Source organism: Lissotriton helveticus, chromosome 7 (genome assembly GCF_964261635.1).
Source record: "Lissotriton helveticus chromosome 7, aLisHel1.1, whole genome shotgun sequence".
Taxonomy (NCBI): domain Eukaryota; kingdom Metazoa; phylum Chordata; class Amphibia; order Caudata; family Salamandridae; genus Lissotriton; species Lissotriton helveticus.
The window spans coordinates 387,040,627-387,067,282 of NC_136068.1; the positions used below are offsets into that span (position 1 = coordinate 387,040,627).

Genomic DNA, 26,656 nt, shown 5'->3' on the forward strand with positions numbered 1-26,656 from the left:
GGACTTGGGGGTGGAGTTCCCACTCGTGGACTTGTTGCCGCATCCTGCAAAGTTGTAGTCTGTCCCTGGTAGGTGATCTGCTAGCAGTTGGATTTGGTGATGTATTGCCCAACGCCAAATGGTCAGAGAGGAGTGATAACTAAAGAGAGTGGCCTCCCCCAATTATTGTACATGGCTGTCAATGTCCGTACAGACTACGACAACCTTGCCTATAAGGTGAGGTAGAAACGCTTGGAGTGCTAGGTGAATAGCTTGAAGCTTTAAGGAAGTTGATATGAAGACTTTGGTGTTTGATGTCCCATAGTCCTTGAACTGTTAAGTATTGTAAGTGGGAACCCCACCCTGTGAGGAACGCATTGACTGTTAGCACCATCTGTTGTACAGGGTCGACAAAGACCCGCCCTTTGATAAGTTTTGTGTGTTCCACCACTGCAGAGAGCAATGGGTGAGGCTGTCTACCAACCCTAGATCATGTAGTTGTCCCTGTGATTGATTCCACTGGCGTGCTAAGCATTCCTGTAGGGGACGCATGTTCAATCTCGCATGAGACACTATGGCAATGCATGATGCCATCATCCCTACTAGTTACATGAAAGTTCTTACTATTAGACATGGATTAGTTGGGAATTGTGGTAGCAGTTTTTTTAACTTTTGAACCCTGGCTGCATTTGAATAGGCTAGACATGTTTGAGTGTTGAGCATAGCACCTTGATAGGGCTGCAGCTGTGAAGGCTGAAGATGGTATTATTGGGCATTGACTGTGAATCACATGTAGAATATTGATGGCAATCTGAGTGTATTGTGGACACCTGTAGTATGTGTTAGCTTTGATACGCCCATCATCTAGAAATGGGAAGACATGAATCGGTTGTCAACCTAGATGAGCTCCTACCACTGCTAGGCATTTGGTGAATACTCTGGGTGCAGTATTAACTCCGAATGGGAGTACATTGAATTGAAATACTTTTTTCTGCTATCTGATAGATTTGCAATGTGCTGGGTGAATAGGGATGTGAAAAATGTGCTTCCTTTAATTCTTGTGCTGACAAGTTGCCTTGCTGTAAGAGTGGAAGCACTTGTAGAAGTGTGACCATATGGAAGTGCAAGTATGTGCTATAGTATGTATAGGTTTAAAGGCCTGAGATCTAAAATTGGTCGTAGAGAATGGTACTTTTTGGGAATTAGGAAGTAAAGCAAGTAAACCCCTAACCCGTGATGATGTATTTGAACTTGTTCTATAGCTCCTTTTGTTAAGAGCTTGTACTTCCTGTCGGAGCAGTTGATGGTACTCCAGAGAGAGCCTGTGGGTGTGAGGTGGGATATAGGGAGGATTGCTGGTGAGCTCCAGGCAATAACCATGTTCGATAATATATAACACCCACTTGTCTGATGTTATTGATTGCCAAGTGGGAAGAAACTGTGGTAGACGTCCCCCAACAGGTGTAAGATGATCGGGGAAAACTGTTATGGAATTACAGCTTGTTGGTAATGGGAGGTACAGGTTGGTGTACCTCTATCTTTGGAGTGGTTACCCCTATATCCTCTTCTGTAGAAATCCTGTAGAGGGAGAGGATTGAGTTTGGGGCCTGTATTTAGATACAGAGGCATCTGCGGAGGTAGTTTTTGAACCTCCCCTATAGAACGAGCTACGAAAGAAACCTCTATTAGAGGGTGTCTGAAGTGCTCCCAACATTTTCAAAGCCGAACCAGCCTTCTATTTCTTGTCCTTTGAAACCGAAGATTTAGGAGCCAATGGGGTGGCATTTCGGCTCATGCTGGAGCGGGAAGGCTTTGCTGGTGCTTACCGTGCAGAGCCGGAGCATTCGAAGCAGAATCTCAATGCCAACCATGGCCAAATGGCAGTGGTGGCCTTGAAGTGGTTTATTGGAAACTGACTTTTGTGTATGCAAAGGGGTTTGTGCACTCAAGGTACCTTGACCAGCTGGAACATCTTGGGACTCCAGTTCGATTTTGAGTTCAGAATTGTAGTCTTGAACAGAGAAATTCTCTTCCTCTAGTGATCTTGTCCTCCATATATATCGGGATTGTCTTTAATACTCAGTCTTTGCATCTATGTCAAGCAGGATGGTCCCACAATGGTTTCTTGGATCGAAATGACCGGCAGGCTTCAAATCCTCTTATCTGTGCTCCAGGGAGAGACACAGATAGACTGTGTGAAGATCGGTACGCAGGTATTTAGAGCAGCACTGAGGGCAGAATTGAAACTGAGTCCGTTTCATCAGCGAATTGCTCAAAGGAGTTGCTGTCAAGTGGAAGATAACTCAAACGGGCTAGGCCCAAAGGCTGCGGTTGGATTGTTCGGACCCGCGTAGGGAAACTTCTGATTTTCGATATGCAAGGAATAGGAAACGCATTCAAAACAATACCGATGAGGGTCGAGTGGATTGCGTACTGAAGGGATCACAAAAAACTGTCTCGAACCCGAGCACCGCAATATACGTCCGAAACCGATGATAGAAAACAATCTAATAATGGAGTCAATGCCCATGCACATTATAACCTAGAGGAGGAATCACCTTAGTATTGTATTGTAATTGCATTTATATAGCGCATACTACCCCTGACTACACAACACACATGCTTTGAACATGTTTAAGGGATAGTAATATTCACATTTCAGCTGAAACGTGCCATAAGCTTCCTTTTTAGCACCACCTTTGTGTTAGTGCACGGAGAAGCACTTTTCATACACTCATATCTGGATGAGGGGGCATCCCCTTTGGAAAGGAAATTTGTCCTCTACTCCAGAGGACAGAGTCAGCCTCTTTTCTCTGTCCTTAAGAGCCTTCAGGAGAAATGTCTTACACATGTCGCTGCATGAAACCTTTTGACAAGGATAAAGACAATAGATACACTGATTGTGCTTGCAGACATCTGTACAAATCTTCTGTCTACAGTCTGAGTAGGACTCTAAGAGATATCTTTTGTTCTTTCTCTGCCATAGTGACAGTTGGGCTATCTCCCTGGGCCCCTAATAACAATTTGTGTTAACTGAAATTATGTCTGGCAGAGTAGTGAACCTTTACATCTCCACCTCACGGACTACAGTTGGTTTAGGTGCAAAGCCATCACATTTCAAGGAACCCAAACACTGAAATAGCAGTAAACAGTTTTAAAATGTCCCTAAATCCAGAACAATTACTTGGGCTAACCAGTTTGAAGAATGGGAGTGCTTCAATCATGCAACTCAATAAAAAGGTCCAATGCTGGAGAACACGGAATTGAATTAAGCACCCTCACACACACCTTTTCCCACTAATTTCTGCAATCAGTACACAAAAGTACCTGAGCCAATGTGCATTCAAGCCCTCCAAGGTAGTCATCGTCATTCAAATCGAAAGATTTGTTGTCGATGTCATAGACACCAAACTTCAGGTTCTGCACTTTTTCAAAGTAGTAATCGAGGACTGGCTTTGTGGAGAATTCAGGCTTTTGGCAATTCTTTATTCTTTCAGTTCGAGTCAACTACAAAAGAAAACATGGTTGGATTACAAACTACACTTCACACACATGTTGTACTCTTGTCATGTAAGTAAATACTTTATTCGATTTCATTTAAAAATCATAAAAGCACAATACAGCACATTAAAATACCTTAAAACTTTATACAAATAGACGCTGCTAACTTCGTTACGTCTTGGCAACACAATACAAACTAAACACAGAAAAATATACTGTTAAACTTTAAAAGAGCAGGATATAAAATAAAAGCCGCGCATTTAAAAAAAATGGGACACAAGAACAATTATTACACTTAGTTAAAATGTCCTTTTTATGGTTAAACATCACCCAGTCCAAATAGGCACTGTTACAGTTAAGCTTTCTTTCTGACATTAAAAACAGCCCACTAGAAACTTGCCATGTTACAGCGTATCTCCATGGTAGGTCAAAATTGTAATAAGAGGTAAGCAGAGCGACATTGTGGGAAGTTAAGGGGACGTAACACAGGGAGGATATAGCGCTTCCTCTGGTTAGTATAATTTACAGAAGAACAGTACATGCATGGAACACTGAATCAACAAATGATCGCAAGGGCAATTTACTAATGTTGCAAACGAATCGTTCACTACAGGAAAGCTAGTTAGTCGATGGTAAATATCCATTCCGAGGTGAGTAAGGTCAAACCAGTGCCTGGGATTAAATATGACCTTAAGGTAGGGCAGCATACTATGCGTAATCAACATGGATTGGTTCTTTAATACACTGGGTTTCAGTGGCTCATTGGACAGCTTAAGTTATCGAAATGCTACAGCATTAACGTTTTAGGGCTTGACTTCTTATAGCTTCCAAGGATTCAAGCTTCTCATAAAAGTGTGGGTGCCCCAAATTGCAAAAAACGCATTTAATATAGAACCGCCAGGGAATGAGCAAAGATACGCCCATATTAAGACAGTCCCAGATGAGGGCACAGTTTAGACCAGTGTAATCGGATGTCCAGATTTTGTGCCATAGTAAAATGGGTTGTAGCAATATGAGAAGAAGCCGCATTCCAAGTTCTGTGTGACAAACGGAGGACAAGGAGCTCTTGTGAATAGCAAGAAGATATTTCAACAACTCATTTTCCACTGTTTGCAACGCCCTACAGTTAGCATGTCTCCACACTCCCTCCCCATATGTAGCAAAAGAGACACATTTAGCTATCTAAACGTTTACATTTCATTGAGGGGCTCTTAGATAATCTCCTGGCAAAGTTGTCAAGGCCATGGTTGACTTCCTAAACTGTAACTTCCTGGAATGGATTGAGTGGATCCATGACCCCACCTTGTCAAATAATATAACCTAATATCAGAATGTAATTTTAGTGCCAATATTTGTGCCATTGATTTTCATATTTCATATTGCGATACTTCGCTGACCTTCTCCCACATTCCATACTAAATGTTTTGGATTGGTTGAATTAGAGTCCTAGGTCCTGCGTGTAGTTGACAAAGTTAGTAAGACGGCTCTAGAGAACCCTCAATACCAAAGGGGACTTAATCTCCCTACTAATAGTGCGTCCGCAGAGTGGTGGATAAAGGGGGCATGGCGTCCCATGAGGTGTCAGCAATCCCGCTGTGTAGGACTTGGTGGAGGTAACAGGAGGGGTTGCTGGTCCCCAAAGATGTCCTTAAGGCCAAAATACCCCTCCTATTATCTCCAGTAAGTCCCACACAGTGTGTTTGCTGATATGTTTTCGGTGGCCACGTTCCCTTTCTCCTGCACTCTGCAAACGCGCCTCTCCAGGGGCACTACTAGTTCAGGATGAATTCGCCTTGGCTCTTGAGGGTCCTTGGGGACCAACAAGCCTTCCTGTTACCTCCAGTAAGACCCACACAGCAGGATTGCCAAGAGGTCTTCGGGGGCCATGCCCTCTTTCTCTACCACTCTGCAAACGTGGCTCGTGGTGCACTACTGGTTGGGAGATGACGTCCTCTTTACTTCTGAGGGACCTTGAGGACCAAGAAGCCTTCCTGTAACCTCCTTCAAGTCCTACACAGTGGGATTGCTGAGAGCTGGTCAGAGGCCCAGCCCCCTTTCGCCACCATTCTGCAAACACATAACTACTACTCTAAAAAGCACAGAAGTTCACTGAAGAAAACAAAGGTTACAGGGAGGCTATAGTTCGAAATTAGCATTTACAAAAACTTAAAAATTCACTGTAAAAACCCAAAGGTTACAGGGATGTTAAAGTTAGGCTCAGGTTTCACTGGTACAAAACCAGTGAAATTCAGCTGAGCTAACTAACTTGCGCCCCATAATGCACTGCTTATGACCTCACATATTCCATCACTCATGGAATGGTTAGTGACATCACTGAAGACATCATCCACAGAATCGGAGGCACCAACTCAAATCCCCACATAACTTTTCATACACTCACTCCAACTTACAGACTACCATTCTCAAACCCATGTAATCACCCATACCAGTACTTCCACATTTACTCACTGATTCATACACACACATCCACTCACTCACCCATACAGCCACTCTCACATCCACAAACTTAATACAGCCACTGACATCCAAACTTACACCCATTCAGCCACTCATACACTGAGTGTCACCCAGAGAGCTACTGACACCCCTACTCACTCACCCATAGTTACTTACTCGTACAGATACTTGTACATACTCACTCACCTATACAGTCATTGACAAAAGCACACACTCAACCATACAGCCACATTAACTCACCCATACAGTCACAGACATATCCCACTCAGCTTTAGTGCCTTTCAAATACCTGGTTACTCACCAATATATCACTTACACTTGCACTCACTCACTCACTCACTGACAGCAATACACACACTCACCCATAAAGCCCTTGACACACTCACTAACTCAGAGGCACTAACTCATCCACTCACTCTTCCATACAGGCAGTCATACATCCCCTCACCCACCCACACAGACACCTCAGACACCCATCCAGGTGCTCAGACAACCAATCACTCACCCATACAGCCAGTCGTGTACCCACTCACACACCCATACAGCCATTTAGACACCAACGGACAGATGGAGTAGTTTCTGTCCTGTAACTCCAGTTCTGTAGTAGGGGTATCTCTGTTATAGTCATAATCTAGTGAATAGTCCCGCCCATGTGCGTGGACCCCGGAGCAATCAAAAATAATCTCTTACAGTGTCAAAAAATGCAGAAATGCATAGACACTTAAGAGAGAATTTAAAGACGGATAATGCAGCCAAAAAGGCTACACTGTCCAGTACTTCAACTAGAAATTCCACCATAAAATCCACAAAACAGCAAAGCCTGTACAGATTTCCCTTGCTTAACAGCAAATCCCTCAGGAATGATAGAGAGAAGAACCTGGACAGACAAGCCCCATAGGCTGCCATTATGTGGCTTAAATAGGATACTGTGCCTTTAAGGAACCTTCCAGAACCTTCTCCCAGTATCCCAGAATGCATAGCAGGTCCAACTTAGCCTCAGTTCTTTTTGAAGGCGTAAAAAACGCCAGACCTGTAGCATTATGAACATGAATAACTCTCCACCGGGGAGGCGGGAGGGCGCTTATGACTATAACAGAGATACCCCTACTACAGAACTGGAGTTACAGGACAGAAACTACTCCTTCTGTAGTAGGGGATCTCTGTGTATAGTCATAATCTAGTGAATAGAATGGCAAGCCCATCCCCACACCAAGCGGCGGTGGAGAACAAAAAATTACGCCACTATTGTGCGAACAGATTCCGCAGCGAAGCCTGCCCAACCTGAGCGTCTGCCCTGGCATCAGTGTCCAGGCAGTAATGCTTAGCAAAGGTATGGACCGAATTCCAAGTGGCCGCCTTGCAGATCTCTGCAATGGGAACATTACGAAGCATAGCTGTCGTAGCAGCTTTGCCCCTGGTGGAATGAGCCTTAGGTTTGCCCCCTAAGGTCTTATTAGCTTTGCAGTAACACAACTGTATGCAGGACACAATCCACCTCGAGATGGACTGTTTAGAGGTAGCAAGACCAGTCCTGACTGAGCCATAATTGATGAACAATTGGTCTGACCTACGAATATCCTTAGTCTTATCAAGATAAAACTTCAGCACCCTCCTCACATCCAGGGAATGTAAAGACCTTTCCGCTGGAGATGAAGGATTCTGAGAGAACGTAGGCAAAGTGATAGTCTGGTTGATATGAAAATCAGAAACAACCTTGGGAAGAAACTTAGGGTGAGTACGCATAACAACCTTAGCATTATGAAATACAGTATAAGGTTCTTGGCAACACAATGCCTGAATCTCACTCACCCTGCGGGCCGATGTAATGGCCACGAGGAACGCCGCCTTCCAGGACAGGTGCTGCAACGAAGCCTTATGAATGGGTTCAAAGGGCTCCTTCATCAATCTGGACAGCACCACATTCAGGTCCCATGAAGGCGAAGGAAGCCTGACAGGAGGGAACACTTTCTTCAAGCCTTCCAAAAAATCTTTGATCACAGGGATCTGGAAAAAGGAAGTCTGTGAAGGGCCTTTCCTGTAGGCAGTCAAAGCAGCCAGATGAACCTTAATGGAATGGACATTAAGGCCCCGACTGCGCCAGATGTAGCAGATATGGAAGGATGACATCTTCCTTGCATGTCGTAGGGTCATAGTTCTTAGACTTGCACGAGATGCAAAACCTCTTCCACTTGTAAGCATAGGAAGTCCTAGTGGAAGGACGCTTAGCCTCCTTCAGTATGTCCATACAATCCTCTGGGAGATTCAGATGGCCATATTGCACTATTTCAGGAGCCATGCCGCCAAACTCAAAGACGAGAGGTTGGGGTGCACCATCCGCCCCCCGAACTTCGTGAGAAGGTCCGGCCTGCACGGCAGCTTCATGTGAGGAAGGAGAGACCGGTGAAGCAGGTCCGTGAACCACCACTGTCTGGGCCATTCCGGGGCAATCAGAATCATTCTCGCCCTGGATTGGGCCAGCTTGATGAGAACCGCCGGAATCAGGGGAATCGGTGGAAAAGCGTACAGAAAGCTGTTCGACCAGTTGATCCATAACGCGTTCCCCAGCGTCCCCGGCTTGTAGTACCTGGAGGCGAAGCCTCGGCATTTGCTGTTTTCGGCGGTGGCGAACAGATCTACGTCTGGAGTTCCCCACCTTGCGAAGACTTCTCCTAGTACTTCGTCGTTTATGACCCATTCGTGGTTTTCCTGAATGAGTCTGCTCAGTTCGTCTGCCTGAACATTCTGCACACCTGGCAGATGGGTGGCCGTTATCGACTGTGAGAAGTTGGCCTGATGTGCAGTGTTCACTATTCTAGTGATCACTATATATCAGTCCAAACAACCCTTATTGATGATTGGTTGTAAGTCAACCTTATAGACCAGCTATCCTAGTAGCGTGGATACGAGCAGTCTAAGGCTAAGACTCTAGAGGGCGTGTTAAGCCAGCTGTTTTACCATCACATTACCCCTTGAACACCCAGTGAAAGGACACCACACAAGTGTTATGAAAATAAACAATGTATTTATTAGAATCACAACAACCCTGTACTCTTTATGAGGACAGGGTGCTAAGCACACAACAAAACTCTTACGAAAATACTTTTAAGTTAGCACGTTACACAAATGCCCGAGGGGCACGAAAAACCATATACGCTAAAAGTGGAATGCGAATTACTAGCAGGTAAGTAACGATTCTCAGAGGCTTTGGGATCGCTAGGACTGGACTACTGAACCTTTAGATTACTAGCAGGAGGCCTAGGGAACTCGGGTGCAGAGTGTGCACTCTCACGCGGGATGCGGGACAAAGTCTATGGAAGCTAGAATTCACAAAGTTAGTGTTCACGGGCGAACCCGACCTGGTGGGAAGAAAACGACAGTGGATCCTGACCCTAGGATAGTGAGGCTATGCTGGGACACCGAAGTGCCGAAGTTACCTAGCCCAGGGGCTGCAGCTGCATAGGTCTGAAAAGACGTCGGGGATCTCGTTGCCGGACCAGGAGCCTGGAAGAAGGAAGTTGCTGGCAGGCGACCAGTGAAGGAAAGTTCGATGGATCCAAGCCTGGATCAAGGAAGAAGAAAACCTGAAAGCAGAGGGGACCAAGTTCTTGAATCACTAGCCAGTGATTAAGTGGGCACCAGGATGGCACCGGGCGAAGTCACCGCAGTCAGGTGAGTGGGCGCTGCTGGGCTCTGCAGTCTCTCGGACCAGGAGGCGTTGTCGGCGACCAGGATGGAGGTGCGAGCTGTCCCACGAAGGATGAAGTCTTTGGCGTCGAAGTTACCCAGGATTGGGCAACAAGCCTTGGCTAATTCAAGCCCACGCGGTGGACTCAAAATGGCGTCTTGAGTGGACCAGGAGGGTCCGGGGTGCTCCTCTTCTGGAAGGGAGCAAGGGCCAGCCTGGAGCAACCAGACCAGCAGCAGAAATGTCGTCGGGCGTCGTCAGGAAGGCCACAAGCCAACTGGCTAGTAGCCAAACAACGCGGTGAGCAGCGGAAAGCAGAAGGGCCCCACGCAGATCGTGGAGATGCTGGGGGGCTGCACTTCGGAGCTGGAGCTGCTCAGAGTCGGGGCTTCTCGGACCCCAAAGCACTCACCAGTGGAATACTCGGCGGGCTTGCTGTGCAGAAGTCGTGCAGTCTTGGCGATGGCCGGTCCCTCGAGGTCTCGTCGCACCCACGGTTCTCAGCTGTGCTGTAGAGGTGGGTAGAGGTCAGAGGTGCCAGGGAAGCCGGGTCTCGTCGAGCTGGGCAGTCGGATTCCGGAGGAAGGACGTGCAGCAGACCGCAGTGTTCTGTAGATGGTGCCTGCGGGTGCAGGGTGACTACTCCTTAGTCACAAGGGAGAAATCTTAGGAAGAAGTCTTGAGTTCCTTTCGCAGAAAGTAGTTTCAGGATTCAAAGATGATCTGATTTGGAAGGGGGCCAGTCTCTACCTTTATCCTGTAAAAAGGGGCTGGCACGCGACTAAGTCCTGCCCTATGGGTGGGACTAGGAGGGGGGTGGTTACACCCACTTCCTTGGCGGGCTTTTCCCCAGCACAGGGTCTGGAGTGACCCTGGAACTGGTTCAAGCCGGCCTATGCATAGTGAGCACCGGGGTGCTACTTGCAGTCACCTTCCTCTAAAGCCCTGCCTACCTACAATACACAAAACCCTGTCTGGGACGGTGCTGGCACCGCCCCTGGCAGGAAACCCTTTGTCCTTATCTCCTGCTCTGGGAGGACTCCCAGCAGCAGGAGGGCAGACTTGTGTCTCGGTGGCAGCATCCATTTTGTGGATGCTAAGGCTCTGTCTGAGTTTTAACCGGGTTATAGGTTACAGGCATGTCGTGTCCCTCTAGAAGGGTGGAATGCTAACCCCGTCGCCAGAATTGGCGAGGGGTTAGTATTCCAATTCGTATGACACCTTACTCGACATGTTTTGATAAAGCGATACCAGAGTTGGCACATGACCGCGAGGATTATAATGCACTTAAGAGTATATGGTATGCGATATCATGGAAACGGCTAAGGGATGGATCCCGAAAGCCGCAGACAGGCTCAGCTCACGCCAGAGCACCATCTCACACGATTCCAAGCACTCTGCCTTCAGGATTGTCAAGGCCTGCCATAGGAGTGACTGATAGGAGATCTGTGTGTCCATTTTAGGGTTAGATATAGGTATACTATATCTAAAGCAAAGGGTGTGTACACCACCTTGCCCCAGCTGTCGTGCAGCCAGTTGTGTCAGTTTTAGTTAGTCAATCCAGGGGTGGCATAATACATGCTTCAGCCCCTGGGAGACTTCTGGGTGCACCTCAGCCCTGAGTACAGGGACTTGGAGAGGGCCCAGGGCCAATTCAGTACCTGAGTACAATTTGGATAGAGAGAACAGCTAGGCTGTGGGTCTGATTAGCAGGCCCACAGCCAGGGAAAGTCGTAAACCAGTGCAGCAAAAAGCAAAAATCTGGGTGATCATAGGATTGCAGACCCTACTCTCCTACATGACCCCCCCCCAAACTTTGGGACAATAAGCTAACCTTGACCAGGTGAGTCTTCTTGCTCTAAGTGGAAATACCTGGAGAGCCCATCAGCATTGCTGTGATCAGTCCCAGGTCTATGCTCCACTGTAAAATCCATCCCCTGTAGGGAAATGGACCACCTAAGCAGTTTGGGGTTTTCACCCTTCATCTGATTTAGCCACAAGAGGGGCTTATGGTCTGTCTGAATGGTGAAGTGAGTGCCAAACAAGTAGGCCCTCAGCTTCTTCAGGGCCCAGACCACAGCAAAGGCCTCCCTCTCAATAGCTGACCAATTTTTCTCTCTGGGTGTCAACCTTCTACTAATGAAAGCAATAGGCTGATCATTACCATCAAAATTCAGTTGAGACAGAACAGCTCCCACACCCAACTCAGAAGCATCTGTTTGGACAATGAATGGCTTGGAGTAATCTGGACTCTTGAGGATAGGTGCTGTGCACATGGCCTGCTTTAGGTCATTGAATGCTTTCTGACAGCTTGCTGTCCACTGAACTTTCTTTGGCATCTTCTTGCTTGTCAGGTCATTAAGGGGGGTCACTATGGACCCATAATTTCTGACAAACTTCCTATAGTACCCAGTCAGGCCCAAGAAAGCTCGAACCTGAGTCTGGGTGATTGGAGGAGTCCAGTCCTTGATGGCCTGTATCTTACTCTCCAGTGGCTGAACCTGGCCTCCACCTACAAGGTGGCCCAGGTATACAACCTGTGTCTGCCCTATCTGGCACTTTGTGGCCTTGATAGTGAGGCCTGCCTTTTGCAGGGCCTCTAACACTTTCCTCAGGTGGACCAGGTGATCCTCCCAGGTGGAGCTAAAGACAGCAATATCGTCCAGATATGCTGCACAGAAGTCATCCAGCCCAGTGAGGACTTGATTCACCAACCTTTGGAAGGTGGCAGGTGCATTTTTCAGTCCAAAGGGCATTACCACAAATTGATAATGCCCTCCAGGGGTAGAAAATGCTGTCTTAGGTTTGGCTTCCTCAGCTAACCTGATTTGCCAATACCCAGCTGTCAAATCAAATGTGCTTAAGAAGTTGGCAGAAGCCAATCTATCTATAAGCTCATCTGCTCTTGGGATTGGGTGGGCATCAGTCTTAGTGACTGCATTGAGGCCTCTGTAGTCTACGCAAAACCTCATCTCTCTCTTACCACCCTGGGTGTGAGGTTTTGGCACTAGAACTACTGGGCTAGCCCAAGGGCTATCTGAGGGCTCAATGACTCCCAGTTCCAACATTTTCTGCACTTCAGTTTTTATGCAGTCTCTAACATGATCAGGCTGTCTGTAGATTTTACTCTTGACAGGCAGACTGTCTCCAGTGTCAACATCATGGGTACACCAATCAGTTTGGCTGGGTGTCAGAGAGAACATATGTCGAAAGGATTGCAGAACTTGCCTGCAATCCTGTTGCTGATGTTCAGTGAGGCTGCCACAAAAGACAACACCATCAACTGACCCATCATCAGGATTCTGAGTGAGCAGGTCTGGGAGAGGGTCACTCTCTTCCTCCTGTCCCTCATCTGTGGCCATGAGCAAGCTCATGTCCTTCCTGTCAACATATGCTTTGAGCCTGTTAACATGGAGCACTCTGAGAGGGCTCCTGGGAGTTCCAAGGTCCACCAAGTAGGTAACCTCTCCCTTTTGCTCAATGATGGTGTGGGGCCCAGACCATTTGTCTTTCAGAGCTGCTGGGGCCACTGGCTCCAGCACCCACACCTTCTGTCCTGGCTGGTACACAGTCAGTACAGCCTTTTGGTCATGCCAAGCTTTTTGAAGTTCCTGGCTGGCCTCAAGGTTTTTAGATGCCTTCTCCATATACTCAGCCATCCTGGAGCGGAGACCAAGTACATAGTCCACTATGTTGGTTGCAGGCTTTTTGAGAGGTCTCTCCCATCCTTCCTTCACCAAACACAGGGGTCCTCTTACAGGATGCCCATACAGAAGCTCAAAAGGGCTGTAGCCAACCCCCTTCTGTGGGACCTCTCTGTAAGCAAACAGGAGGCAGGGGATCAGGACATCCCATCTCCTCCTAAGAGGTTCAGGTAGTCCATGAATCATCCCTTTCAGGGTCCTGTTGAATCTCTCAACAAGCCCATTGCATTGTGGATGATAGGGTGTGGTGAACTTGTAGTTCACACCACACTCTTTCCACATGGCAGTCAGATATCCTGACATGAAGTTTGTACCTCTGTCAGAAACGACCTCCTTAGGGAAACCCACTCTGGAGAACACTCCAACTAGGGCTCTTGCCACTACAGGGGCTGTAGTGGTCCTAAGGGGAATAGCCTCAGGATACCTGGTGGCATGGTCCACCACCACCAGTATAAACTTGTGTCCTGATGCTGTCTGGGGTTCCATTGGACCAACAATGTCAATCCCCACTCTTTCAAAGGGAACCCCCACCACAGGTAGTGGTATGAGGGGGGCCTTTGTTGTGCCACCTGACTTACCACTGGCTTGGCAGGTGACACATGAGCGACAAAACTCCTTGGTATTCTCATTCATATGGGGCCAGTGAAAGTGTGAGACAAGCCTGTCCCAAGTCTTTGTCTGACCTAAATGACCTGCAAGGGGAATCTCATGGGCCAAGGTGAGAAGGAAACCTCTCAGAGACAAGGGGATGACCAGCCTCCTGGTTGCACCAGGCTTGGGGTCTCTTGACTCAGAGTACAGGAGTCCATCTTCCCAGTATACCCTATGGGCACCTGTGGCATTCCCTGCAGCCTCAGCAGCAGCCTGCTGTCTGAGGGGTTCAAGGGAAGGGCAGCTCACTTGTTCCTTCCCCAGGTCTGCTCTGGAGGGTCCCCCTGAGCCCAGAAACTCAACTTGATCAAGTTCAAGCTCTTTAGGCTCAGTTTCCCTCAGCTCTGCTAGATCAGCCTCCTCAGAGACTTGATCCTCGACCTGGGGCAAGGGGGAAGGCAAAGCCTTACCCTTGCTGCTCTTCTTCTTGGGAGGTGTCTGGTCCATAATTTCAGGATCCAGCACCTGTTCAGTGGGGCATTTTCTGGCCTGTGACCTAGTCACAGCAAGCACATGTGCTGGCAAGCCTAACATCTCCATGTGAGTCCTCTGCTCCACTTCTGACCATTGTGATGACTCCAAATCATTGCCCAACAAACAATCAACTGGGAGGTCTGAACTGACTACAACTTTCTTTTGTCCCTTCACTCCACCCCAGGAGAAAGCTACAATTGCCACACTATGACTAGTAGTGACATTGCTGGCATTGGTCACCAGGAAATCAGTACCTGGCATGATCTGTCCAGGGTCCACAAAGTTAGGTGTCACCATGGTGACACTGGCACAAGTGTCCCTATAGGCCTGAGCCATTTTGCCATTAATCAAAGGTGTCTGCCTGTATTTGCCCAAAGTATTGGGACTTATTTCAGGGGACATATCCATATCCCCTGTACAGACAAGGACAGCCTGAGTGAGTGTGCCAACTAAGTTGTCAGACCCCTCAGTACCCAAGGTTAACCCAACTAATGCCTTGGGAGTGACACTACCACTACTGACTGTACTAGGGGGTGCAGTTGCTTTAGGAGCTGTAGTGGCAGGAGTTTGTCCTCCTCCTCTTTTGGTGCACTCACTAAACCAGTGAGATTTACTTTTGCAGTACTGGCACCACCTTTTGGACTGGCCTTCTTGAGTCTTCTTCTTCTGGGAAGCCTGACCCCCACCCTCTTTGGTTTGTTGGGGACCTGGTGAAGACTTCTGGTCATTTTGCTCATTCTTAACATTACCCTTCTGGTCTGCTTTCTTCTGACCACCCTGGTTCTGGTTCTGGTTCTGCTTGATCCTTGTCCTGACCCATTTGTCTGCCTTCTTTCCCAATTCTTGGGGAGAGGTCAGATCTGAATCAACAAGGTGCTGGTGCAGCAACTGGTTCTGACAATTGTTCAAAATTTGTTCTCTCATCATTAGATTATACAATCCTGTGTAATCTGTAACCTTGCTACCCAGCAACCAGCCCTCCAAAGCCTTAGTGGCACAATCCACAAAATCAGACCAGTCCTGAGACTGAGTTTTCTGGGTGTCTCTGAACAGCAACCTGTACTGCTCAGTGGTTAAACCAAACCCATCAACCAGTGTATTCTTCAGGACCTGGTAATTGTTAGCATCCTCCACTCTTGTAGTGAGGAGCTTATCTCTACCTTTACCATCAAAGGAGAGCCACAGTATAGCTGCCCACTGACTCTGGGGAATGTTCTGCACAGTGCAGGCCCTCTCCAGAGCAGCCATCCATTTCTGGATGTCATCCCCTTGCTTAAAGGGGGGCACTATTTTAGTCAGGTGTTTAGTATCTAAACCCTTCTCTCTATCTCTTGGGAGATTGCTGCCACCAGTGGGAGCTAGCCCACTCATCTGCTGCTCTCTTGCCAGGGCAAGCTTCTCTTTGGCCAGGGCAATTTCTTCCCTTTCAATCCTCAGTTCAGCTTGTCTCATCCTAGCTTCATGCTCCTTTCTCTGAGGGGAAGTAAATCTCCTCTGTGGAGGATTCCTTCTCCCCTGAGAAGAGGCATTAGAGTGCAGAGATCTATTGGAGTCCCTAGAAAGAGATCTATCTCTCCTAACTCCAAGGTTAGGCCCACTTCGGGTTAGTACTGGGGGGCCCCCAGATCCTAGCCCAAGTAAGTCTAAGTTGGTCCTAGTTAGCCTTCTGACTACCTCAAGACCCTTGTCTACCTCATCCCCAGAGAGTACCTCCTCATCCTCCTCCTCAACTGCTGAATCAGTGTTGGGGAGGTCTGGATCCCCAGAGGTTCCCTCTAAGGCTGGCATGCTCTCATGTAACTGAGAGAGCTTTCTGGCATCATATGTCTCTAAGAGACCTATCAGAAAGGGTAGGGTGGGGTTAGACCCCTGTTTCAGTTTTCTGGAGACACAGAGTTGCCTCATCTCCTGAAAATTGAGAGCTGCATATCTTGAAGTGACCTGTGGAGGGTCAACACTGACCAGGGGAGTCTCAGCAGAGTCCCCCTGAGTCGACATGCTTTTCTAGTGAGGTGTAAGTGGTGCACTTACCTACACTATATGTTTGCCTACTGATCCCTTGCTAGAGTTGTAGTTTAGGGTGTGCTAGGCCCTAGGAGCTACAACAGCTGGCTCAGTAGAACTCAGAGTATTCTAAGCTAAGTTATATGTACCTTTAGTACTTATGTGATCTTTCACAAGATATTCTTAGGGCATGTGTGGTAAAACAACAGCAAGCTCAAATCCCAACCGCTGCTCACCAATGTGAGAAGTTGGCCTGATGTGCAGTGTTCACTATTCTAGTGATCACTATATATCAGTCCAAACAACCCTTATTGATGATTGGTTGTAAGTCAACCTTATAGACCAGCTATCCTAGTAGCGTGGATACGAGCAGTCTAAGGCTAAGACTCTAGAGGGCGTGTTAAGCCAGCTGTTTTACCATCACATTACCCCTTGAACACCCAGTGAAAGGACACCACACAAGTGTTATGAAAATAAACAATGTATTTATTAGAATCACAACAACCCTGTACTCTTTATGAGGACAGGGTGCTAAGCACACAACAAAACTCTTACGAAAATACTTTTAAGTTAGCACGTTACACAAATGCCCGAGGGGCACGAAAAACCATATACGCTAAAAGTGGAATGCGAATTACTAGCAGGTAAGTAACGATTCTCAGAGGCTTTGGGATCGCTAGGACTGGACTACTGAACCTTTAGATTACTAGCAGGAGGCCTAGGGAACTCGGGTGCAGAGTGTGCACTCTCACGCGGGATGCGGGACAAAGTCTATGGAAGCTAGAATTCACAAAGTTAGTGTTCACGGGCGAACCCGACCTGGTGGGAAGAAAACGACAGTGGATCCTGACCCTAGGATAGTGAGGCTATGCTGGGACACCGAAGTGCCGAAGTTACCTAGCCCAGGGGCTGCAGCTGCATAGGTCTGAAAAGACGTCGGGGATCTCGTTGCCGGACCAGGAGCCTGGAAGAAGGAAGTTGCTGGCAGGCGACCAGTGAAGGAAAGTTCGATGGATCCAAGCCTGGATCAAGGAAGAAGAAAACCTGAAAGCAGAGGGGACCAAGTTCTTGAATCACTAGCCAGTGATTAAGTGGGCACCAGGATGGCACCGGGCGAAGTCACCGCAGTCAGGTGAGTGGGCGCTGCTGGGCTCTGCAGTCTCTCGGACCAGGAGGCGTTGTCGGCGACCAGGATGGAGGTGCGAGCTGTCCCACGAAGGATGAAGTCTTTGGCGTCGAAGTTACCCAGGATTGGGCAACAAGCCTTGGCTAATTCAAGCCCACGCGGTGGACTCAAAATGGCGTCTTGAGTGGACCAGGAGGGTCCGGGGTGCTCCTCTTCTGGAAGGGAGCAAGGGCCAGCCTGGAGCAACCAGACCAGCAGCAGAAATGTCGTCGGGCGTCGTCAGGAAGGCCACAAGCCAACTGGCTAGTAGCCAAACAACGCGGTGAGCAGCGGAAAGCAGAAGGGCCCCACGCAGATCGTGGAGATGCTGGGGGGCTGCACTTCGGAGCTGGAGCTGCTCAGAGTCGGGGCTTCTCGGACCCCAAAGCACTCACCAGTGGAATACTCGGCGGGCTTGCTGTGCAGAAGTCGTGCAGTCTTGGCGATGGCCGGTCCCTCGAGGTCTCGTCGCACCCACGGTTCTCAGCTGTGCTGTAGAGGTGGGTAGAGGTCAGAGGTGCCAGGGAAGCCGGGTCTCGTCGAGCTGGGCAGTCGGATTCCGGAGGAAGGACGTGCAGCAGACCGCAGTGTTCTGTAGATGGTGCCTGCGGGTGCAGGGTGACTACTCCTTAGTCACAAGGGAGAAATCTTAGGAAGAAGTCTTGAGTTCCTTTCGCAGAAAGTAGTTTCAGGATTCAAAGATGATCTGATTTGGAAGGGGGCCAGTCTCTACCTTTATCCTGTAAAAAGGGGCTGGCACGCGACTAAGTCCTGCCCTATGGGTGGGACTAGGAGGGGGGTGGTTACACCCACTTCCTTGGCGGGCTTTTCCCCAGCACAGGGTCTGGAGTGACCCTGGAACTGGTTCAAGCCGGCCTATGCATAGTGAGCACCGGGGTGCTACTTGCAGTCACCTTCCTCTAAAGCCCTGCCTACCTACAATACACAAAACCCTGTCTGGGACGGTGCTGGCACCGCCCCTGGCAGGAAACCCTTTGTCCTTATCTCCTGCTCTGGGAGGACTCCCAGCAGCAGGAGGGCAGACTTGTGTCTCGGTGGCAGCATCCATTTTGTGGATGCTAAGGCTCTGTCTGAGTTTTAACCGGGTTATAGGTTACAGGCATGTCGTGTCCCTCTAGAAGGGTGGAATGCTAACCCCGTCGCCAGAATTGGCGAGGGGTTAGTATTCCAATTCGTATGACACCTTACTCGACATGTTTTGATAAAGCGATACCAGAGTTGGCACATGACCGCGAGGATTATAATGCACTTAAGAGTATATGGTATGCGATATCATGGAAACGGCTAAGGGATGGATCCCGAAAGCCGCAGACAGGCTCAGCTCACGCCAGAGCACCATCTCACACGATTCCAAGCACTCTGCCTTCAGGATTGTCAAGGCCTGCCATAGGAGTGACTGATAGGAGATCTGTGTGTCCATTTTAGGGTTAGATATAGGTATACTATATCTAAAGCAAAGGGTGTGTACACCACCTTGCCCCAGCTGTCGTGCAGCCAGTTGTGTCAGTTTTAGTTAGTCAATCCAGGGGTGGCATAATACATGCTTCAGCCCCTGGGAGACTTCTGGGTGCACCTCAGCCCTGAGTACAGGGACTTGGAGAGGGCCCAGGGCCAATTCAGTACCTGAGTACAATTTGGATAGAGAGAACAGCTAGGCTGTGGGTCTGATTAGCAGGCCCACAGCCAGGGAAAGTCGTAAACCAGTGCAGCAAAAAGCAAAAATCTGGGTGATCATAGGATTGCAGACCCTACTCTCCTACATCGACAGTCCTCGAGCCAGAAGCCAGTGCCAGATCACCTGCGCCTCCTGCGACAGAGTGCGCGATCTCGAGCCCCCCTGCTTGTTGAGGTAATACATTGTTGTCGTGTTGTCCGTCTGAACAAGCAGAGAGTTGGTCTGAAAGGACGGATGAAAGGCCTTCAGTGCCAAGTGAACAGCTCTGAGTTCCAGGAAATTGATGTGGTACGTGGACTCCGTCGGGGACCACGTCCCTTGAATCTGCAGGTCTCCGGAATGCGCTCCCCAGCCTTGGAGAGACGCATCCGTCACAACCGTCTGTGTGGGAATGTCCTTGTGGAAGGGAACCCCTCTGAGGAGATTCTCCTTCGAGCACCACCACTTCAGAGACTGAAGAGCACGAAACCTTGACGACGGGCGATGGTGCCTCGACGGCGACCTCGACCTCTCCGCTCGTCTCGACGTCGAGACGTTCGAAGAGATCGACGTCGAGACGATCCAAGAGGTCGACGTCGAGACGAGCGGAGAGGTCGAGGTCGCCGTCGAGGCACCATCGCCCGTCGTCAAGGTTTCGTGGTTCGTCCATCTGGTCGGGGTCGACGTCGAGACGTAGACGCGGTTCGACGTCGAAGAGTGAGAAACGGTCGACGCCGAAGGGCCGCTCGACGTCGAAGGATCCACGGTCGATCTCTTTGAATGTTTCGACGTCGACGTCTTCGGCGCCGGAGACTTCTCCCGTCTCGACGGCGGCCTCGACGACGAGGATCCCCTCGACGACGATGTCCTTGACGGCTAACGGCGGTGTCGCCTCGACGGCGAGCGCCGACGCCGGGCCCTCCGATGTCGACCACTCGACGCCGAGGAGATCGACACCGGCTTCGACGGCGGTCGGAACACGTCCCTCGACGTCGACGGGCGACGTTTTCTCAACCCAGAGCCCTGGGGAGACCGGGAACTGGCCGTGGACCTTCCTCTCGACGTCGTGGTCATCGCAACTGACCTAGACGGAGATCCACCTCGTGCCTTCAATCTTCTCTCTTCAAGTCCCTGAAGTCTGATCTTCTTTCTTTCCTTCAGGGTCCTTCCAGAGAAGCCTCTGCAGATCACACAGTCCTCAGGGATGTGGGAAGAGGGAAGGCAGAGAATACAGACCTCATGGGGGTCTGACTTGGCCTTCTTCCTGGAGCACTCCGGGCATTTGTCAAATAATGCTGGCATTATGGACAATAAAAGAGTGCAGAAACTCAAGAAGAAAGTCACCAAAGTACTTTAAAAGCACCAAAAATCGAATCTAGTGTAAAACACCAACAAAACCCTTGAAAAGGGAGAGCTCAATGCTCCAGGGTCCTGCTTGCAGGAGCCGGAAAAAAGAACTGAGGCTACGTTGGACCTGCTATGCATTCTGGGATACTGGGAGAAGGTTCTGGAAGGTTCCTTAAAGGCACAGTATCCTATTTAAGCCACATAATGGCAGCCTATGGGGCTTGTCTGTCCAGGTTCTTCTCTCTACCATTCCTGAGGGATTTTGCTGTTAAGCAAGGGAAATCTGTACAGGGTTTGCTGTTTTGTGGATTTTATGGTGGAATTTCTAGTTGAAGTACTGGACAGTGTAGCCTTTTTGGCTGCATTATCTGTCTTTAAATTCTCTCTTAAGTGTCTATGCATTTCTGCATTTTTTGACACTGTAAGAGATTATTTTTGATTGCTCCGGGGTCCACGCACATGGGCGGGACTATTCACTAGATTATGACTATACACAGAGATCCCCTACTACAGAAACAGGCATTCACACAACCAGTCACTCACCCATACATTCAGAGACACCCAATAGCTCACTTCTACAGTCAGCCACACACCCATTGAATCATCCAAACAGGCGGCACTTATACGCCCACTGACTGGTTGGGTGAATGGCTGACAGTGTCAGTTTGTGTCTAAGTGGGTGTGTGAGGGGGTACACGAGTGGCTGTATGAGTGAGTGATGGGTTAATAAGTGCATGTGTTAGGGGCTGTACGGGTGTGTGAGTGTGTATGGCTGTGAGGGTGAGTGACTGGAATGTCAGTGGTGTAGGAGAGTAGGGTCTGCAATCCTATGATCACCCAGATTTTTGCTTTTTGCTGCACTGGTTTACGACTTTCCCTGGCTGTGGGCCTGCTAATCAGACCCACAGCCTAGCTGTTCTCTCTATCCAAATTGTACCCAGGTACTGAATTGGCACTGGGCCCTCTCCAAGTCCCTGTACCCAGGGCTGAGGTGCACCCAGAAGTCTCCCAGGGGCTGAAGCACGTATTGTGCCACCCCTGGATTGACTACCTAAATCTGACACAACTGGCTGCACGACAGCTGGGGCAAGGTGGTGTAAACACCCTTTGCTTTAGATATAGTATACCTATATCTAACCCTAAAATGGACACACAGATCTCCTATCAGTCACTCCTATGGCAGGCCTTAACAATCCTGAAGGCAGAGTGCTTGGAATCGTGTGAGATGGTGCTCTGGCATGAGCTGAGCCTGTCTGCGGCTTTCGGGATCTATCCCTTAGCCGTTTCCATGATATCGCATACCATATACTCTTAAGTGCATTATAATCCTCGCGGTTATGTGCCAACTCTGGTATCGCTTTATCAAAACATGTCGAGTAAGGTGTCATACGAATTGGAATACTAACCCCTCGCCAATTCTGGCGACGGGGTTAGCATTCCACCCTTCTAGAGGGACACGACATGCCTGTAACCTATAACCCGGTTAAAAGTCAGACAGAGCCTTAGCATCCACAAAATGGATGCTGCCACCGAGACACAAGTCTGCCCTCCTGCTGCTGGGAGTCCTCCCAGAGCAGGAGATAAGGACAAAGGGTTTCCTGCCAGGGGCGGTGCCAGCACCGTCCCAGACAGGGTTTTGTGTATTGTAGGTAGGCAGGGCTTTAGAGGAAGGTGACTGCAAGTAGCACCCCGGTGCTCACTGTGCATAGGCCGGCTTGAACCAGTTCCAGGGTCACTCCAGACCCTGTGCTGGGGAAAAGCCCGCCAAGGAAGTGGGTGTAACCACCCCCCTCCTAGTCCCACCCATAGGGCAGGACTTAGTCGCGTGCCAGCCCCTTTTTACAGGATAAAGGTAGAGACTGGCCCCCTTCCAAATCAGATCATCTTTGAATCCTGAAACTACTTTCTGCGAAAGGAACTCAAGACTTCTTCCTAAGATTTCTCCCTTGTGACTAAGGAGTAGTCACCCTGCACCCGCAGGCACCATCTACAGAACACTGCGGTCTGCTGCACGTCCTTCCTCCGGAATCCGACTGCCCAGCTCGACGAGACCCGGCTTCCCTGGCACCTCTGACCTCTACCCACCTCTACAGCACAGCTGAGAACCGTGGGTGCGACGAGACCTCGAGGGACCGGCCATCGCCAAGACTGCACGACTTCTGCACAGCAAGCCCGCCGAGTATTCCACTGGTGAGTGCTTTGGGGTCCGAGAAGCCCCCACCCTGAGCAGCTCCAGCACCGAAGAGCAGCCCCCCAGCATCTCCACGATCTGCGTGGGGCCCTTCTGCTTTCCGCTGCTCACCGCGTTGTTTGGCTACTAGCCCGTTGGCTTGTGGCCTCCCTGACGACGCCCGACGACATTTCTGCTGCTGGTCTGGTTGCTCCAGACTGGCCCTTGCTCCCTTCCAGAAGAGGAGCACCCTGGACCCTCCTGGTCCACTCAAGACGCCATTTTGAGTCCACCGCGTGGGCTTGAATTAGCCAAGGCTTGTTGCCCAATCCTGGGTAACTTCGACGCCAACGACTTCATCCTTCGTGGGACAGCTCGCACCTCCATCCTGGTCGCCGACAACGCCTCCTGGTCCGAGAGACTGCAGAGCCCAGCAGCGCCCACTCACCTGACTGCGGTGACTTCGCCCGGTGCCATCCTGGTGCCCACTTAATCACTGGCTAGTGATTCAAGAACTTGGTCCCCTCTGCTTTCAGGTTTCTTCTTCCTTGATCCAGGCTTGGATCCATCGAACTTTCCTTCACTGGTCGCCTGCCAGCAACTTCTTCCTTCCAGGCTCCCGGTCCGGCAACGAGATCCCCGACGTCTTTTCAGGCCTATGCAGCTGCAGCCCCTGGGCTAGGTAACTTCGGCACTCCGGTGTCCCAGCATAGCCTCACTATCCAAGGGTCAGGATCCACTGTCGTTTTCTTCCTACCAGGTCGGGTTCGCCCGTGAACACTAACTTTGCCTTTACTAGCCTCCATAGACTTTGTCCCGCATCCCGCGTGAGAGTGCACACTCTGCACCCGAGTCCCCTGGGCCTCCTAGTAGTAATCTAACGATTCCCTAGTCCAGTCCTAGCGATTCCAAAGCCTATTAGAACTGTTACTTACCTGCTAGTAATTCGCATTCCACTTTTAGTGTATATGGTTTTTCGTGCCCCTCGGGCATTTGTGTAACGTGCTAACTTAAAAGTATTTTCGTAAGAGTTTTGTTGTGTGCTTAGCACCCTGTCCTCATAAAGAGTACAGGGTTGTTGTGATTCTAATAAATACATTGTTTATTTTCATAACACTTGTGTGGTGTCCTTTCACTGGGTGTTCAAGGGGTAATGTGATGGTAAAACAGCTGGCTTAACACGCCCTCTAGAGTCTTAGCCTTAGACTGCTCGTATCCATGCTACTAGGATAGCTGGTCTATAAGGTTGACTTACAACCAATCATCAATAAGGGTTGTTTGGACTGATATATAGTGATCACTAGAATAGTGAGCACTGCACATCAGGCCAACTTCTCACATTGGTGAGCAGCGGTTGGGATTTGAGCTTGCTGTTGTTTTACCACACATGCCCTAAGAATATCTTGTGAAAGATCACATAAGTACTAAAGGTACATATAACTTAGCTTAGAATACTCTGAGTTCTACTGAACCAGCTGTTGTAGCTCCTAGGGCCTAGCACACCCTAAACTACAACTCTAGCAAGGGATCAGTAGGCAAACATATAGTGTAGGTAAGTGCACCACTTACACCTCACTAGAAAAGCATGTCGACTCAGGGGGACTCTGCTGAGACTCCCCTGGTCAGTGTTGACCCTCCACAGGTCACTTCAAGATATGCAGCTCTCAATTTTCAGGAGATGAGGCAACTCTGTGTCTCCAGGAAACTGAAACAGGGGTCTAACCCCACCCTACCCTTTCTGATAGGTCTCTTAGAGACATATGATGCCAGAAAGCTCTCTCAGTTACATGAGAGCATGCCAGCCTTAGAGGGAACCTCTGGGGATCCAGACCTCCCCAACACTGATTCAGCAGTTGAGGAGGAGGATGAGGAGGTACTCTCTGGGGATGAGGTAGACAAGGGTCTTGAGGTAGTCAGAAGGCTAACTAGGACCAACTTAGACTTACTTGGGCTAGGATCTGGGGGCCCCCCAGTACTAACCCGAAGTGGGCCTAACCTTGGAGTTAGGAGAGATAGATCTCTTTCTAGGGACTCCAATAGATCTCTGCACTCTAATGCCTCTTCTCAGGGGAGAAGGAATCCTCCACAGAGGAGATTTACTTCCCCTCAGAGAAAGGAGCATGAAGCTAGGATGAGACAAGCTGAACTGAGGATTGAAAGGGAAGAAATTGCCCTGGCCAAAGAGAAGCTTGCCCTGGCAAGAGAGCAGCAGATGAGTGGGCTAGCTCCCACTGGTGGCAGCAATCTCCCAAGAGATAGAGAGAAGGGTTTAGATACTAAACACCTGACTAAAATAGTGCCCCCCTTTAAGCAAGGGGATGACATCCAGAAATGGATGGCTGCTCTGGAGAGGGCCTGCACTGTGCAGAACATTCCCCAGAGTCAGTGGGCAGCTATACTGTGGCTCTCCTTTGATGGTAAAGGTAGAGATAAGCTCCTCACTACAAGAGTGGAGGATGCTAACAATTACCAGGTCCTGAAGAATACACTGGTTGATGGGTTTGGTTTAACCACTGAGCAGTACAGGTTGCTGTTCAGAGACACCCAGAAAACTCAGTCTCAGGACTGGTCTGATTTTGTGGATTGTGCCACTAAGGCTTTGGAGGGCTGGTTGCTGGGTAGCAAGGTTACAGATTACACAGGATTGTATAATCTAATGATGAGAGAACAAATTTTAAACAATTGTCAGAACCAGTTGCTGCACCAGCACCTTGTTGATTCAGATCTGACCTCTCCCCAAGAATTGGGAAAGAAGGCAGACAAATGGGTCAGGACAAGGATCAAGCAGAACCAGAACCAGAACCAGGGTGGTCAGAAGAAAGCAGACCAGAAGGGTAATGTTAAGAATGAGCAAAATGACCAGAAGTCTTCACCAGGTCCCCAACAAACCAAAGAGGGTGGGGGTCAGGCTTCCCAGAAGAAGAAGACTCAAGAAGGCCAGTCCAAAAGGTGGTGCCAGTACTGCAAAAGTAAATCTCACTGGTTTAGTGAGTGCACCAAAAGAGGAGGAGGACAAACTCCTGCCACTACAGCTCCTAAAGCAACTGCACCCCCTAGTACAGTCAGTAGTGGTAGTGTCACTCCCAAGGCATTAGTTGGGTTAACCTTGGGTACTGAGGGGTCTGACAACTTAGTTGGCACACTCACTCAGGCTGTCCTTGTCTGTACAGGGGATATGGATATGTCCCCTGAAATAAGTCCCAATACTTTGGGCAAATACAGGCAGACACCTTTGATTAATGGCAAAATGGCTCAGGCCTATAGGGACACTTGTGCCAGTGTCACCATGGTGACACCTAACTTTGTGGACCCTGGACAGATCATGCCAGGTACTGATTTCCTGGTGACCAATGCCAGCAATGTCACTACTAGTCATAGTGTGGCAATTGTAGCTTTCTCCTGGGGTGGAGTGAAGGGACAAAAGAAAGTTGTAGTCAGTTCAGACCTCCCAGTTGATTGTTTGTTGGGCAATGATTTGGAGTCATCACAATGGTCAGAAGTGGAGCAGAGGACTCACATGGAGATGTTAGGCTTGCCAGCACATGTGCTTGCTGTGACTAGGTCACAGGCCAGAAGATGCCCCACTGAACAGGTGCTGGATCCTGAAATTATGGACCAGACACCTCCCAAGAAGAAGAGCAGTAAGGGTAAGGCTTTGCCTTCCCCCTTGCCCCAGGTTGAGGATCAAGTCTCTGAGGAGGCTGATCTAGCAGAGCTGAGGGAAACTGAGCCTAAAGAGCTTGAACTTGATCAAGTTGAGTTTCTGGGCTCAGGGGGACCCTCCAGAGCAGACCTGGGGAAGGAACAGTTGAGCTGCCCTTCC

At 49.3% G+C, this 26,656-nt stretch overlaps 1 protein-coding gene across 8 annotated transcripts in view; it reads right to left on the reverse strand.

Moving 5' to 3' along the window:
- LOC144768502 (copine-1-like) overlaps window positions 1-26,656 on the reverse strand; it is an 854,409-nt gene that overhangs the window by 540,636 nt on the left and 287,117 nt on the right. For all 8 annotated transcript variants that reach the window (XM_078652218.1, XM_078652221.1, XM_078652215.1 and 5 more), the window contains one exon: window positions 3,307-3,486. In XM_078652218.1, the coding sequence (XP_078508344.1) occupies window positions 3,307-3,486 (180 nt within the window). The remainder of the gene's footprint in view (window positions 1-3,306; window positions 3,487-26,656) is intronic.